We start from the raw sequence: 16,848 nt of genomic DNA on the forward strand, positions 1-16,848 counted from the left end.
ATTACAGTTAAACACAAGCATCGCAGAAATGTTAAATCAGCCATTGTCACAAAGGGGTTACAATACTCGAGTAACCCTCTCACAGAGTACTTTAATATGCACTCTTTTGTAGTAAGGGTGTCAGTCTGTTTGTTTGTTTTTTTCTTTAAAAGCACAGCCTAAGTTATATAAAACTTGTTTTTATTTTTAACTTAGAAGTGTACAAATGAGACAAATAGTGGCCCTTTATCACTCCCATCACTCCTGTGTTCCAATGGCGCATTGTTCCAAGTTTAAGGTTAAAAGGTTAATTGATAATTAGGAAATCCTTTTGCAATTATGTTACAGCTAGCAAAGTGGCCCCAAATGGTACCCAAAATGGTAGTGTATGTACAACCATGTATATTGATGAATACACTAAAGAAGGTGGTTTTTATGAATTTTTGTTTCGTTATATTTATTATTTGGTTTGATCCGTCTACAATATTTATAGAAATACACAAGGATTCTATGTTGATCATTGCCTTTGCCATTTCAGTTTTTTTTTTCCAAAACACCTTCGGCGATATACAAAGAATTTATGGGGCTTTGGGTGGCCAAGTATTTATTCCAGCTTCTGCACATGCCCACCCTGAAGGTGACCAACTTGAGTGTGGATTTACAAGAGAAGGTGGAAAAAAACCTGATGTGATTATACTATGCAATATAAAGAATAGGCATTGTGAATATCCTGGCAAAGTTCGTTTTGAACTTCTGTTTGACAACTTCGTAATCCTGTTGCGAGATCTGAGAAGAGAGGATTCTGGAATATACTCTTGTACCATAACAGAGAATAGTTCAAACCCCATAACGATTTCTTCAAACCTGCAAGTACTCGGTGAGTAAGACTTTTCTCCCAACATTCTCCTCTTTTTAAAGGACAATCTCTCTTGCAATGTTCCAGCAAGGAAGGTTGATTGTCGCACATTGCAGGACCCTATCGGTTAATGTGGTCTTTAGGGTTAGTTTAGGGGCAGTTGTGGTTAATGGGGTCTTTAGGGTTAATTAAGGGGCAGTTATGGTTGATGGGGTGTTTAGGGTTAATTTAGGGTCAGTTATGGTTATCTATACTCTGATCTCCCAACCCAGCCCATGATCACCGATTCCTGCAAATGAGGGACAGTGCTTGGTGGTTTACCAGAACAGTGCCCAAAAATCACTTTAACTAATTACTAATTTAGTTATTTATTACCAACGATGTGCATTATATTCATCAACATATTGACCAATTAGGAATCTATAGGCTGATGTGGTACATAGACATGGGGAATGTCCACTTTATCAAAGTTTTAATTAATTGATTAATATTGTGTACTTGGAAAAGTGAAGGAGATGAGAAAATGAATAATGGGGGAAAAGAAGAAATCAGTCAAATGAGTCACATAATTTTGACTTATTAAGGTCTTTAGTACATCATTATTCACTGTATACTAAAATACTTCTTTTCTTATGGAGACAATATTTCTAAATCCGTGACTATGAAGAAAAGAACGGAGAACAAAAGCGTTACAGAATTCAATGAAACGTGTAAGTATCCATGAATGCTGTAGTACAAATATTACCATTTACAAATGTGCACCAGGATGAGCTATAATATAGTCAAATAGCTAGCAAAAAAATGAACAAACTACAGGCATTTGTAGGTTTTTGGGGTTCAGTGGCTACTTATTTGATTTGTATAAATAAACTGAAAGCTAACGTTAGACAATGACCCACACAGGGAAGGCATTCGTATTTAGATGTATGCTGTATAAGAAAATAGCAGTAATCCTGCAGATTGCGCAACCAGAGCTGGGGATTCCCCAGGCCGTCAATCGCCGGGCAAAGTGTTATTTGATCAATTCCACTCCCTGCCCAGGTTCTGTTACTCGCCAAGAAACAGCCCCAGACAGAATCACGTGCAGGAATCAAATTCCATAGGACAGGAAAGGGCTAGTTGGTGGGGGGGGGGGTCATGCAAGGCAAGTTGTGCATAACACTAACTGAATGTACGTATGGAACCAAGCAGGCATCAGACAGTATAAAAAATAAATGTCCACAGAACAGTCATAGAAGCCCCTTGTGTTGCTATGCTGATATACAGAGGCACACAAAGCCACAATGTATAAACACATATAGACAAATTATTATTTCTTGTTCTGTATAGCACTGTCATTTTCTGTAGTGCTGTACATTGGATAAACAAGACATAACAAGTAGTGCATAACATAACAATTTGACTTACAGAAACAGGAAGTACAAAACTATTATTATCTTGGAGAGGGGAGACCAGTAGTCTCTGCCAGCCAAGTTGCTGCACCAGGATTTTAAGTGTGTAAGAGCCCCCTGCTGGTGACCAATAGAGTCGCTCGTACAGACTTTTAAAATCCTGGTGCAGCAACTTGGCCGGCAGAGACCACAGATTCTTCGTGTTGTGTGTCTTCTTCTACGTTTTGTTGCCGCCATGTTCGGTTTTCGGGCTGAACAACGAAAACGCACCCTTCGTGTTCGTTTTGTTCGCCCGAATACAAATGCACAAGTCTAATAAATACTAACATTCTTTAATGCAACATATGAAAGTCCTATGTATCCACAATAAAGAGATCAATGAATTATAGCATGCATTATTCAAATAATTCCTTCTGTTGTTTTTCTATGGTAAATTTTATTCTTTGTTTTCTAGCACTTGTTATGAAGAAATGGGTGTATGGGCTGTCAATATCCAATCTTATGCTGGTTGTTTGCTCCTTTGTCATCATCAATTTTGCCTACAAGGCAACTGGTAATGTGTTAAAAAAAAATATATATATATTTTTGGCCATGTGGCACACCGGACACATCCTCACCTGATCTGCCACTCCATGGTGTGCCGCAGCATGCGGCTGGTTGTTATATTATGTGAGCATAAAAACATAGCATGTTGCTGTACTTATCCAGACATTGGCAACACATACATCCTGCGGTGGCTGCTGGCCTCAAAGCCCCATTGCCATCCCATCATCCAGGCCTGTTAGAACATTGGCACTCCTCTCTCTTCCTATTGCAGTAGGATGGTGGCAGGTTCTGTTCAAAGAAAGGAGTTTATTAAACATCATCATAGAAAAGGACAAATGATAAATCATATACCAAACTCCACAGTACAGGGTCAGATATTCAAAGCAGAGAGATAACCTGCATCCTCTTTACATAATACATGTTGATCTGTAAATTCAACAAATACATATTTATAAGACTAGAGATACAAAAAAAAGTAGAGGAAAGGGGCATGGTGTTATGTTGTTATCTTCCAATTATACAGGATTTCATTTGTATACCTTGCCACATTTCCCATCCCTTCTGTGAAATAATACCACTATAAATCTCCCCATATAAACACAATGTTTCAGGATTGATTAAAAGGAACAGTTTGACTCATGGAAATAAAAGGACTTCATTAGATAAACAGGGCTTCAAAGCTGAGTGTGGTGTTCGAGTTTGAAATGTAACCAGAGAATCATATATGACTGCACTGATCTTTATCATGCCTGCCCCTATGAACTACATCCACGGCAGCTCTACTCTATGCTGAACAATGGATATGACATCCTACAAGGATGCTTTGTGCCTTTTAAGAATACTATGAAGGCTGCTATAGTGTAACTACTGGGCCAGACACAATGGAGGTCTCAGGGTATTGGTGCACAAGGGAGTTTGATGAACCAAGAAGGTGCATGACTACCTATAATGACCTCCAGATATGCAATTATATCAAGTTTAATGGAACAATGGGGAACAAAACTCAATTATCTTCAGTACTACACTACAATACTGTATGTGGTTTCTAGTCTTGGGGTTTCTTTTAACGGTGCTGGTCAATGTGACTCCAGTTTACTTAATGGCAACCTGACCTCATCTGTCCAGGCTGACACTACCCAGAGTTTGCATCTGCTGCAATTACCATCTATTTGTGCACCATCGACTGAACATTAAACGTATTTTAAGCCAAAAAAAAAAACTCAGGAAAAGCACCATGATCTTATGTATTTGTATTATGTTTGAAATACTCTACTTTATAGGGGGTGCAGAAGGTGACTGGATATGGCTAACTATTCTATGTCTGTCCCACTTATGTCCTCTTTCTGTTTCCAGTACTAATTAATAATCTAGTTGAGACACTACAATGTTTGCCTTATGTAGATTTGGGATGTAATGTCCACTGTATTTAACATATTCAGATTAATTCCTGGTTGACAATCATCTCTTGAGCCACAAAATATGAAATCTCCTAAAAAAAATAACCAAACGTTACATAAAGTCTCATCCCATAAGTTTATACATCCCAACCCTTCCGATGTCTTATTCTGCCATTATCCTGCTTGTCATAGTACATTTTATTATTCGTCTGAATGATTTAGTTGTACAACTCATTTTATAACAAATAATAAAAGGCAATGCAAACAGAAACCAAATATGTATTGTAATTAAATACTTAACATTTTTTGTCTACTTCAATGCATGTCCATACAGTAATTAATTTTAGCTTCAGATGCTTATTCCTTTTTTTATCCAGCTACGGCCAATATGATTTATTTACTAAAGGGAGCGTTGACAGGAGAGTTGCCTAATGTCTAATGCAGATTAGAAAAAGATTAGTATGTAATAAATGCATACAATGTATCAAATGCTAAATTGAAATAGTAATTGTAAATGTGTTTATATGGATATTTTGTTTTTTAGGTATTAGGATGAATTGTTCAAAAAGGATTTTTTTCAATCTCTATTTAATAACCACTGTAGAGAATATCGGGGCTGCCATTGTAATGTTTTTCATCTGGATCCAAGCAGGAGGTATAATAGACAGATTGTATTAAAATTATTACACAGAAGTGTGTAACAGTATGTAGGTCTAATTTTATACTCATTTTAATTTTTACCTGCACTTTACACAATATGTTTTGGTACACAATGTAATGGAAACATTCTGATTACACTGGTTGGGGTCTGCCCATAATCTGGATAATGGACCCAGTCCTTGTAAATTACTTGGCCCAGCTAGCTGGTTTTCCCTTTTCTTTAGGTTTTTTAGGGTTTATCTCTTGTACCAACCAACATAAGGTTGATTCAGTTAGTGATTTTTGTGTTGTACAGAATCATATTAAAAAAAACTTGTGTAAGCATTAAAAAAATAAATCCATGGTCTACCAGCAGAGCTTCGCACCTACTAGCTTTTAACTCGAGTCCACTACTTCTCGAAAGCTCTGGGTTAGCATTTTCAATCTCTGGGCAGGGAGCGGTATTTGGCCATGTCCACGTTCTGAGCACTTATCAACCATAAAGTCTAACCGAGGTTGGCCCCATCCCTTAAACACAGCTGACCCTAGCCCATTTCGCAGCCAAACTGCTTTACTAAAGGGACATGAGAGAGGGGGCAGTCAACCAGTAGGAGCTACCAGGTGTGTCTAAGCTGTGTTCAAAGTAAAAAACGCAATTGTAATAGTGTAGAGTAGTATGAAAACAAAACTTAAAGCTTTAGAAAATGAATACCAACAAGCCCTAAAATATTAAACCGTTTGTGCATGTACTGAATATCTGGATTTACTAAGAATTATCTGCTCAGCTTCTACTCAGGATCCTAAAAGCTAGAAGGAATATACAGAATGATAGATCATGGATATTAACTATATCAAATGAGAAGATTTAGCTAACAATCTGAGTTACACCTTATTTTAATGTTCTTGCATGTTTTATACTTTTTGTTTGCTTTTCTGTGATGTTGTTTCTATTTTGCTGTTGGTTCCCCTGTACGATGGTCACTTTATATATACAAAGCTAAACACGATTTCATACTATATGGTCATACATTGTGTACAAGGTTGGACTTGTATGATAATATGGCCAATTTTGTGTCTTCTCCAATATATCTCTGCAGGTCCTGTGCCAGCCCTTTCTGTGGCTATTGTTGCTTTCGCTATAGGTTTTCTGTTGGTTCCTCTCAGTCTGTTTACATGCAGTTTCATCAACAGAGCATTACGTAAGACCCAAACTAATCCCTCTTTTAGAATATTGTTAATAAACCGTTATCTGTAATATCATTTTTTCTACTCTAGACATATTTTTTTACTTGCAGTTGTCTTCATCATAAATGCATCATCTCATTTTATGAACATAGTTATAATTTTCACTTCAATCATTGGAATCACCACGATGGCCACCGATACAAGTGAGTTTTTCCTAATGAATAATTGATGTCTGTAGGGTCCTTGCACATAGCAATATCATTTGAAGATGGTTTGTTGGAGACTGGAAGAGAAGGATAATCCACTGCTTCTGAAGTTTCAGATGACTGGATAAATATCTTGGTTGAGTGTTCATGGAATTTTTTGGTGACTTAAGGACATGTTTTTTTTCCATTTTTTTAAATTAAGTTATTAACCAAAATGTCATGAGCTAACATGCACTCAAATTCTATAATTGCTATGCGCTGCACTCTTTCTTGGTGGCAGGCATACCTGGGAACTCTCTGGATTTGAAACTGCCATGGGTCTCCGAGGCACTTTAGTCAATGTGCAATTGACCATGTCTGCTCTCCACTTCTTCTCATCCTAGTTTGTGGCCACTTAAAAGGAGTTGTAGCTAGCCCTGTGCGGTGCTAGCCCCCCCCCATGGGCAGCTCCATTACATGTATGGCAATTCCCAACTCATGATTGGCTAGCACTTCCCACTAGAAGAGGGAGAGCTCCTGGTACCTTATCCTGGGAAGGTATGCAAGAGAAGTATAGGAGGATCACCTAATACCCAAAAAGAGCATGTTTAGTAGAGACGACACTTTTCTGCATGCAAACCCATTTTAGATACACCAATCAATTCATATAATGATTCTGTATTTTAAGGTTAACTGCTTTGTCTTTTGTAACCAAACGTGAGGGAAAACACTCAAATTGGCCTGAAAATATGTTGCCCTCTATTATATATAGTGAAGGGAAAAAGAGAATGAACGGAAACTCATTTATTGCCACATTTTCATTTAGCAAGGGGTACTGCTCTCATACCGTTATGATATAGACCACTGGTTTCCTTGGATTTAACTTCTCCAATCAGAATAATACAGTAGTTATTTTAGAAATAGTGCTAGCTAGATCAAGACAGGGTTCCATATATATTTTTACATGTATGTTCTTTTTAAAAATGGCCATGTTATCCTTTTACTACTTAAGTTAGGGCTGTGGTTTATAACAAGGAGAACGGGACAAATCCTTTATTTGGAAACAGTACCAACTAGTGAAGCACCTATAAGATTCTGACATTTTGTGCAGGTGTATGCTCTGAAATTACATTTAATGTAATATTAGTGTCACATAACTTTCTAGAGGCTCAGAAAAGACATAATGCCTCTGGGGCAGCTTTCCAGACAGAGAGGAGGGACATTTGGCTCCACTCAAACCCCACCCATTCTTTGTCCCATTTAAGTCGATTGACCACTGCCCCTGTGCCTATGTGTGTGGGCAGAGAAGGCCTGCTTTGTGGTATAAAAAGAGAATTCCAAAAAGCGTGGTGAAGAACAGACAGAGGCATACCAGGGAACTTGACACGCCCCACTCCCCGCCCATTTTTCCCTTGAACTCCCCCGACGTCAGCGGGACTGCCCACCAACGTCAGAGGGGCCGCCCAGCAATGTCAGTGGGACTGCCCGCTGACGTCAGTGTGCAGTCCTGGCCAAGAGAAGGCTCCAGGTAGCCGGAGCCGAGAAGTTCCCAGATATGGACAGAGGTCTAGGGTAGGCAGCTAGGTTCACAACGGTAGATCAGGCAAAAAGGTCAAAATCAAGGAGATCCAGCAAAAGATACTAAGGGACACTCACTGGCACAAGCCAACTCTACGACTAAATGATAGTAATATCTTAGTTATATTAATTGATAGCAACTAGTCACAGGGGCATTTAATATATTTGCATAAAACTCCCCTCCATACTTCCCAACATTTGAAAGAGGACATCTTTGTTGGGGGGCATGGCTGGAGGCAAGACATAAAGGTGTGATTAAAGAAGGAGATAAGGCAGGACTATCATCCTAACCTTAATTTGACAGCCATCGTGTGATGTGTGAAAGCATTACGTTAGAATATGATGTGACATCCTGGTGATCCGCTTCAATATGTTGTGAGGTGCCTATATAGGGGATGTGATTGAAGTCTATGCTGCATTGTATCTATACTCTGATCTCCCAACCCAGCCCATGATCACCGATTCCTGCAAATGAGGGACAGTGCTTGGTAGTTTACCAGGACAGTGCCCAAAAATCACTTTAACTAATTTAGTTATTTATTACCAACGATGTGCATTATATTCATCAACATATTGACCAATTAGGAATCCATAGACTGATGTGGAACATAGACATGGGAAATGTCCACTCTATCAAAGTTTTAATTAATTGAGTAATATTATGTACTTGGAAAAGTGAAGGAGATGAGAAAATGAATAATGGGGGGAAAGAAGAAAATGAGTCAAATGAGTCACATAACTTTGACTTATTACTTTAGTACATTATTATTCACTGTATACTAAAATACTTCTTTTCTTATGGAGACAATATTTCTGAATCCTTGACTATGAAGAACAGAACGGAGGACAAAAACGTAACAGAATTCAATGAAACGTGTAAGTATCCATGAATGCTGTGATACAAATATTACCATTTACAAATGTGCACCAGGATGAGCTATAATATAGTCAAATAGCTAGCAAAAATATGGACAAACTACAGGCATTTGTAGGTTTTTGGGGTCCAGGGGCTACTTATTTGATTTGTATCAATAATCTGAAAGCTAACATTAGACAGTGCAAACAATCTCCAATGACCCACACAGGGAAGGCATTCGTCTTTAGATAATGCTGTAGAAGCAAATAGCAGTAATCCTGCAGATTGCGCAACCAGAGCTGGGGATTCCCCAGGCCGTCAGTTGCCAGGCAGAGTGTGATTTGATCAATTCCACTCCCTGCCCAGGTTCTGTTACTCGCCAATAAACAGCCCCAGACAGAATCATGTGCAGGAATCAAATTCCATATCATGGGTAGGGGCCTGTTGGGGGCGGGGATCATGCAAAGCAAGTTTTTTGTGTTTTTTGTATGGACCCAAGCAGCCATCAGACAGTATAAAAAATAAATATTATACAGTCATAGAAGCCCCTTCTGTCCTTGTGTTGCTATGCTGATATAGACAGACACACAAAGCCACAATGTATAAACACATATAGACAAATTATTATTTCTTGTTCTGTATAGCACTCATATGACTGTCAAAGGCTGAGGTTTTGCCGCCACCATGTTCGTATGTTCGGATTTCAGGCTGGACAACGAAAACGCACCCTTCGTGTTCGTTTTCACGTTCGCCCAAATACGAATGCACAAGTCTAATACATACTAACATTCTTTAATGCAACATATATAATTTCTATGTATCCACAATAAAGCGACCAATGAATTGTAGCATGCATCATTCAAATAATTTCTTCTGTTGTTTTTCTATGGTAAATTCTATTCTTTGTTTTCTAGCATCTGTTATGAAGAAATGGGTGTATGGGCTGTCGATATCCATTCTTATGCTGGCTGTTTGCTCCTTTGTCATCATCAATTTTGCCTACAAGGCAACTGGTAATGTGTTAACATAAAGCTTTAATTTATATGACTGGCATACCTAAAAACCAGGCCCGGACTGGCCATGTGGCACACCGGACACATAGTCACCTGATCTGCCACTCCATGGTGTGCCTCAGCATGCGGCTGGTTGTTGTGTATGCCCAGTTTGTATGAGTTTGAAATGTAACCAGAGAATCATATATGACTGCACTGATCTTTATCATGTCTGCCCCTATGAACTACATCCACAGCAGCTCTACTCTATGCTGAACAATGGATATGACATCCTACAAGGATGCTTTGTGCCTTTTACGAATACTATGAAGGCTGCCATAGTGTAACTACTGGGCCAGACACAATGGAGGTCTCAGGGTATTGGTGCACAAGGGAGTTTGATGAGCCAAGAAGGTGGCTAAACTGGAGGCCACCCTCTTGGTTCATCAGACTCCCTGTTGTCCTCAGCCTAGGCCAGAATACTCAATTGCATGACTATCTATAATAACCTCCAGATACGCTATTAAATCAAGTTTAATGGAACAATGGGGAGCAAAACTCAATTCTCTTCAGTACTACACTACTGTGGTTTCTAGTCTTGGGGTTTCTTTTAACGGTGCTGGTCAAGGTGACTCCAGTTTACTTAATGGCAACCTGACCTCATCTGTCCAGGCTGACACTACCCAGAGTTTGCATCTGCTGCAATTACCATCTATTTGTGCACCATCGACTGAACATTAAACGTATTTTTAGCACAAAAAAAAGCTCCGATTCATTTCTGGTGGACAAGCATCTCCCCTCCTGAAGTCTCATCCCATAAGTTTATACATCCCAACCCTTCCGATGTCTTATTCTGCCATTATCCTGCTTGTCATAGTAAATTTTATTATTCTTCTGAATGCTTTAGTTGTACAACTCATTTTATAACAAATAATAAAAGGCAATGCAAACAGAAACCAAATATGTATTGTAATTAAATATTTAAAATGTTTGGTCTACTTCAGTGCATGTCCATACAGTCATTTATTTTAGCTTCGGGTGCTTATTCCTTTTTTTTTATCCAGCTATGGCCAATATTGCAAGGACACAAATGCCAAATGCTGGTAAGTATCATTTAACATAACCAATTATTTTTTTATTGCATGTCTTTTTAAATTGGACCTGCTATTGAGTTGATGGTAAGGCACATTTCAGGCTATGCATTCCCCTATGCATTGTGTTGGCCAAATTGTTACTAAATGTACTAATCAATTTTCATATTGGAAATTATTGTTAGTTTTGATGGAGTTTCTTATGTATGCACACACCGCAGTTCCATAAAAAAGGATTTAATGTTGGTTAAGGGACTGGGACCTCCTTTCCTAATGTTTTTACACCTAATGTACCCAATTCATAATGCTTAATGTACTAATTGTGCGGCTACACTTATTGTAGTGACCTTTAATTTTACTACAAGTGCGAAGTGCATCTGTCAGTGTTAAACAAATAGAAACACACTTAATAAATACATCTGTATCATCAAAAAGTCAATTGGGAGTAATATAATATAATAAAATGTAAATGTAATGTGTTTATATGGATATTTTGTTTTTTAGGTATTAGAATGAGATGGTCAAAAGGGACTTTTTTCAATCTCTATTTAGGAACCACTGTAGGGAATATCGTGGCTGCCATTGCAATGTTTGTCATCTGGATCCAAGGAGGTATAATAGACAGATTGTATTAACATTACACCACAGTGGATAACAGTGTGTAGAAGTGTATGTTCTTTATCCTAATTTATACTCATTTTCATTTTTACCTGCACTTTTACACAATATGTATTTGGTACACAATGTAATGGAAACATTCTGATTACACTGGTTGGGGTCTGCCCATAATCTGGATAATGGATCCAGTCCTTGTAAATTACTTGGCCCAGCTAGCTGGTTTTCTCTTTTCTTCAGGTTTTTTTGGGGTTTATTTCTTGTACCAACCAACATAAGGTTGATTCCGTTAGTGATTTTTGTGTTCATATCACTCATACAGCACTTGAGGTGTTGTACAGAATCATATTAAAAAAAACTTGTGTAAGCATTAAAAAAAGAAATCCATGGTCTACCAGCAGAGCTTCGCACCCAGGGCCGGCCCGACAATGGAGCCGAGTGGGGCAACCGCTCCAGGCGGCACTTTTGAAGGGGCGGCACTTCGCCGCCCCAAGCCCTTCGCCACCCCAAGCGAAAGAGAGATAAAGGGCCGCTCTCTCTCTCCTCTGCGGCGAGTCTCCCTGTTCGGTCTCGGTGCCGGCTCGTAATACTGAGTGCCGGAAGATTTCCGGCACTCAGCATTACAAGCCGGCACCGAGACCGGCACCGAGACCGAACAGGGAGACTCGCCGCAGGACTGCTGAAAGGGGGGGGGGAATTGTAGATAATGGGGGGGGCGGCATTTTAAAATTCGCCCCAGGCGGCATTTTGCCTTGGGCCGGCCCTGTTCGCACCTACTAGCTTTTAACTCGAGTCCACTACTTCTCGAAAGCTCCGGGTTAGCATTTTTAATCTCTGGGCAGGGAGAGGTATTTGGCCGCGTCCATATTCTGCCCAGGTCCTGCGCACTTATCAACAGTAAGCAGAGGCGTATCTACTGAAAATAGCACCTACGGCAAGCACTGAAATTGCGCCCCTGTCCACATATCTAAAAACCATTTATTAGCCCCTGCTTCCCATATTTATATAAATATTAGTCCCTGCTGCCGATAGCAGGTATAGATCAACACACAAACCCAGATCAATTGAAATTCACTTGTGATCTCAGCACTGAAGGTATATATCAAATAAACAGAATCAGACATATAAATCCTGTATTTGCAGGTATACAATAATAATATATGAAACGTAGCATCGCAGGTATAGATCAAATAAATACATGGAAACAGCATTGCAGGTATTAGTCAACTGAATAAGACATATTAACTCTGTATTTGCAGGTATACATAAATAATGTATGGAAACATAGCATAGCAGATATGGATCTACAGAATAACACAAAAACCCAGCTTTGCAGGTAAAGAATTGGAATTCACATAAAAACACGGCATTAAAGGTATATTTAAAACCCCCTAAATTACAGGCATAGATCACAGGTCGCACACCCCAAAGCCAGCCCTGGCGTCCACACTGCCCACATAGAACCTGACCAGCACCCAGATTACACACATAAGATTTGCCATCTTTGTCCCCAAATAGCCCAGCACAAGTCAACTTTGTCCTCAAACAGTCCGGCCTGTGCCATCTTTGTCCCATATACACCTTGCCTGTGCCATCTTGGTCCCCAAGGCTCAAACATCCTGCTAGTGCCATCTTTGCCCTTCCACAATTATACATCTATGATACACACAATCACTTTCACAGTCACTCTTTAATTCATCCACACATATTAACTCATGCTCTCCCTCATTCAGACAATTCATCCACATATTAACGCATGCTCTCCCTCATTCAGACAACTCATCCGCGTATTAACTCCTGCTCTCCCTCATTCAGACAATTCATCCACACATCAACTCATGCTCTCCCTCATTCAGACAACTCATGCTCTCCCATATTCAGACAATACATTCACATATTAACTCATGCTCTCCCTCATTCACTCAATGCATCCACACATTAATTCACACTCTTTACTTATATCTACCCTCTCTCATTCCCTTCCTGCACTGCTGCGGTGCCCGCTGCTTCACTGCTGAGCGCCGTAATATGATGTCATATTTTGGCGCTCAGCAGTGAAGCAGCGGGCACCAACAAGCGGCTTTTAAACAGTTTAACAGTTTTTTTTTTTTTGTTTTTTTTTTGATGCGGGGGAGAACGAGGGGCGCCGAGCAGTTTAAATACAGCGTTTAAAAGCCGCTCGCTGGTGCCCGCTGCTTCACTGCTGAGCGCCGGAATATGACGTCATATTACGGCGCTCAGCATGAAATGCCGGCACCAGGATGGAGGTAGAGGCCTCATGGAGGAGAATGAGGGGCGCTGAGCGGTTGCCGTCTTTTTTTTTTTTTTTTTGATGCGGAGGAGAGAGAGGAGGGGCTCCTCTCTCTCCTCCGCATCAAAAAAAAAAAAAAACGGCGTTTAAAAGCTGCTCACTGGTGCCCCCCTTTCAAATGGCGCCTATGACACGAGCCATAGGTGCCATACCCTAGATACGCCTCTGACCGTAAAGTCTAACCGAGGTTGGCTCCATTCCTTAAACACAGCTGACCCTAGCCCATATCGTAGCCAAACTGCTTTACTGCCTCCTAAAAGGGACATGAGAGAGGGGGCAGTCAACCATTTTCAATCTCTGGGCAGGGAGCGGTATTTGGCCATGTCCACGTTCTGAGCACTTATCAACCATAAAGTCTAACCGAGGTTGGCCCCATCCCTTAAACACAGCTGACCCTAGCCCATTTCGCAGCCAAACTGCTTTAATAAAGGGACATGAGAGAGGGGGCAGTCAACCAGTAGGAGCTACCAGGTGTGTCTAAGCCGTGTTCAAAGTAAAAAACGCAATTGTAATAGTGTAGAGTAGTATGAAAACAAAACTTAAAGCTTTAGAAAATGAATAACAACAAGCCCTAAAATATTAAACAGTATGTACTGAATATCTGGATTTACTAAGAATCATCTGCTCAGCTTCTACTCAGGATCCTAAAAGCTAGAAGGAATACACAGAATGATAGATCATGGATATTAACTATATCAAATGAGAAGATTTAGCTGACAACCTGAGTTACACCTTCTTTTAATGTCCTTGCATGTTTTATACTTTTTATTTGCTTTTCTGTGACATTGTTTCTATTTTGCTGTTGGTTTCCCTGTACGATGGTCACTTTATATATACAAAGCTAAACACGATTTCATACTATATGGTCATACATTGTGTACAAGGTTGGACTTGTATGATAATATGGCCAATTTTGTGTCTTCTCCAATATCTCCGCAGGTCCTGTGCCAGCCCTTTCTGTGGCTATTGTTGCTTTCACTATAGGTTTTGTGTTGGTTTTTCTCAGTCTGGTTACTTGCAGTTTCATCAACAGAGCATTACGTAAGACCCAAACTAATCCCTCTTCTAGAACATTGTTAATAAACTGTTATCCATAATATCATTTTTTCTAATCTGGATGTATTTTTTTACTTACAGTTCTCTTCATCATAAATGCATCATCTCATTTTATGAACATAGTTATATTTTTCACCTCAATCATTGGAATCGCCACGATGGCCACCGATACAAGTGAGTATAGGAGGATCACCGAATACCCCAAAAGAGCATGTTTAGTAGAGACAACACTTTTCTGCATGGAAATCCATTTACGATACACCAGTCAATTCATATAATGATTCTGTATTTTAATGTTAACTGCTCTGTCTCTTGTAACCAAACGTTAGGGAAAACACTCAAATTGGGCCAAAAATATGTGGCCCTCTATTATATATAGTGAAGGGAAAAAGAGAATGAAACTCATTTGTTGCCACATTTTCATTTACCATTATGATATAGACCAGTGGTTTCCTTGGATTTAACTTCTCCAATCAGTGTTCTGCCTTTAATCAGAATAATACAGTAGTTATTTTAGAAATAGTGCTAGCTAGATCAAGACAGGGTTCTATCTATAGTTTTACATGTATGTTCTTTTTAAAAATGGCCATGTTATCCTTTAAAATGCTATGGAAAATTAGAGGCTGAAAGGTTTTGTTAGTGCCCAAAATGCCTCAAGCAGGAAGTTAGGCAGGTGTATGCTCTGAAATTACATTTAATGTAATATTAGTGTCACATAACTTTCTAGAGGCTCAGAAAAGACATAATGTCTCTGGGGCAGCTTTTGCTCTCCAGACAGAGAGGAGGGACATTTGGCTCCACTCACACCCCACCCATTTCTTGTCCCATTTAAGTAAATTGACCACTGCCCCTGTGCCTATGTGTGTGGGCCGAGAAAGCCTGCTTTGCAGTATAAAAAGAGAATTCCAAAAAGCGTGGTCAAGAACAGACAGAGGCATACCTGAGTTTGCCGGGTGAGCGATGCGCCTCCGGTTCTCCGGGTCAAGACCCAAATCCTCCGGGTCACGGGAGCGGGGTCTTGACACTCCCCGCCCGTTTTTTTCCTTGAAATAGGGGTGTTTCCCACTGCCGTCAGCGGGAACTCCCCCGACGTCAGCGGGACCGCCCACCAACGTCAGTGTGCTGTCCTGGCCGCGTCCCGCAAGGGAAGGCTCCAGGTAGCCGGAGCCGAGAAGTTTCCAGGTATGGACAGAGGTCTAGGGCAGGCGGCTAGGTTCACAACGGGAGATACGGCAAAAGATACTAAGGAACACTCACTGGCACAAGCCAACTCTACAACTGAGCAAAGGGGAAATGGCAGGATCCAATATATATAGGGAATGCCCTAATTGCCTTGCTCAAGTGGAACAGGGTAATATCCCTTCAAGAGGGGTGCACAGAATGCATGCACACGCATGTGGGCGAGGCCACTTGTGCACCCCTTCTGCCGTTGAGTGTAAGGGCTGGTGCTTGGAATGCCAGGTTAACCCCTCCGAAGCCGGATTGCTGTCAGCTGCCAGCTGTAATTGTTGAGAGGCGGTGCGGGCGATGCCTCTGTGGCCCTGACAGTGTTTAAATAGCCATGCCTCCTTAACATACAACCTTCCTCACTTTTACACAGAGCAGGAGGGGGAGAACTCTTGGGTGAGAGTCTACTGATGTTCCCAAGTATAGTGACACGGCCTGGGAGCTCAGAATATTTATTATGTTTACGTGTTTTAGAGCCACAATAATGAATAGCAGAAAATGTGTTTAGAGATGAATTGTGTAAGTTTGAAACATTCTCTTTCTTCTAAATATCTTACATTAATATCAGTACCAGCCTTCGTTTTAGCTTCTCCTGAAATATGAAGTACTACCTCATTTGCATACTTTGATATTACAGGAAACTGTGATATAAATGCAAAATGTTGAGCAAAAATTAAAACAGTATTTGGCCTCTTTTTGCCCATTTCCGAAGTTTGAAAGTATGTGAATGATGTTAAAATAAATCTGCTTTCATTTACTAGGTATGACAGGACAAGACTGTAAAGATGTGCACTTGGGACTTCTTATTCCTGGTTCTGCTGTTGTCATTCTTCTGGTTCTGGTGTGCTGTAAGTAAATCTAAAGGTTTTGGGGCTTGTTACTGGTTATAAAAATGTATCCACAGTAAAAGGATCAGCACCTTTAAGCTTTTAGTTTACTGTTTT

At 40.1% G+C, this 16,848-nt stretch overlaps 1 protein-coding gene across 1 annotated transcript in view; it reads left to right on the forward strand.

The window, feature by feature from the left end:
* The window catches only part of LOC128503298 (uncharacterized), a 30,486-nt gene extending 13,916 nt beyond the window's left edge, over window positions 1-16,570 (forward strand). Inside the window, exons 2-9 of the mRNA XM_053473341.1 lie at window positions 518-856; window positions 8,561-8,632; window positions 9,527-9,625; window positions 10,669-10,707; window positions 11,200-11,307; window positions 14,561-14,662; window positions 14,759-14,851; window positions 16,542-16,570. Of these exons, the coding sequence (XP_053329316.1) occupies window positions 518-856; window positions 8,561-8,632; window positions 9,527-9,625; window positions 10,669-10,707; window positions 11,200-11,307; window positions 14,561-14,662; window positions 14,759-14,851; window positions 16,542-16,570 (881 nt within the window). The remainder of the gene's footprint in view (window positions 1-517; window positions 857-8,560; window positions 8,633-9,526; window positions 9,626-10,668; window positions 10,708-11,199; window positions 11,308-14,560; window positions 14,663-14,758; window positions 14,852-16,541) is intronic.
* Window positions 16,571-16,848: the final 278 nt, after the last annotated feature.

This window comes from Spea bombifrons, chromosome 8, assembly GCF_027358695.1.
Source record: "Spea bombifrons isolate aSpeBom1 chromosome 8, aSpeBom1.2.pri, whole genome shotgun sequence".
Taxonomy (NCBI): Eukaryota; Metazoa; Chordata; class Amphibia; order Anura; family Pelobatidae; genus Spea; species Spea bombifrons.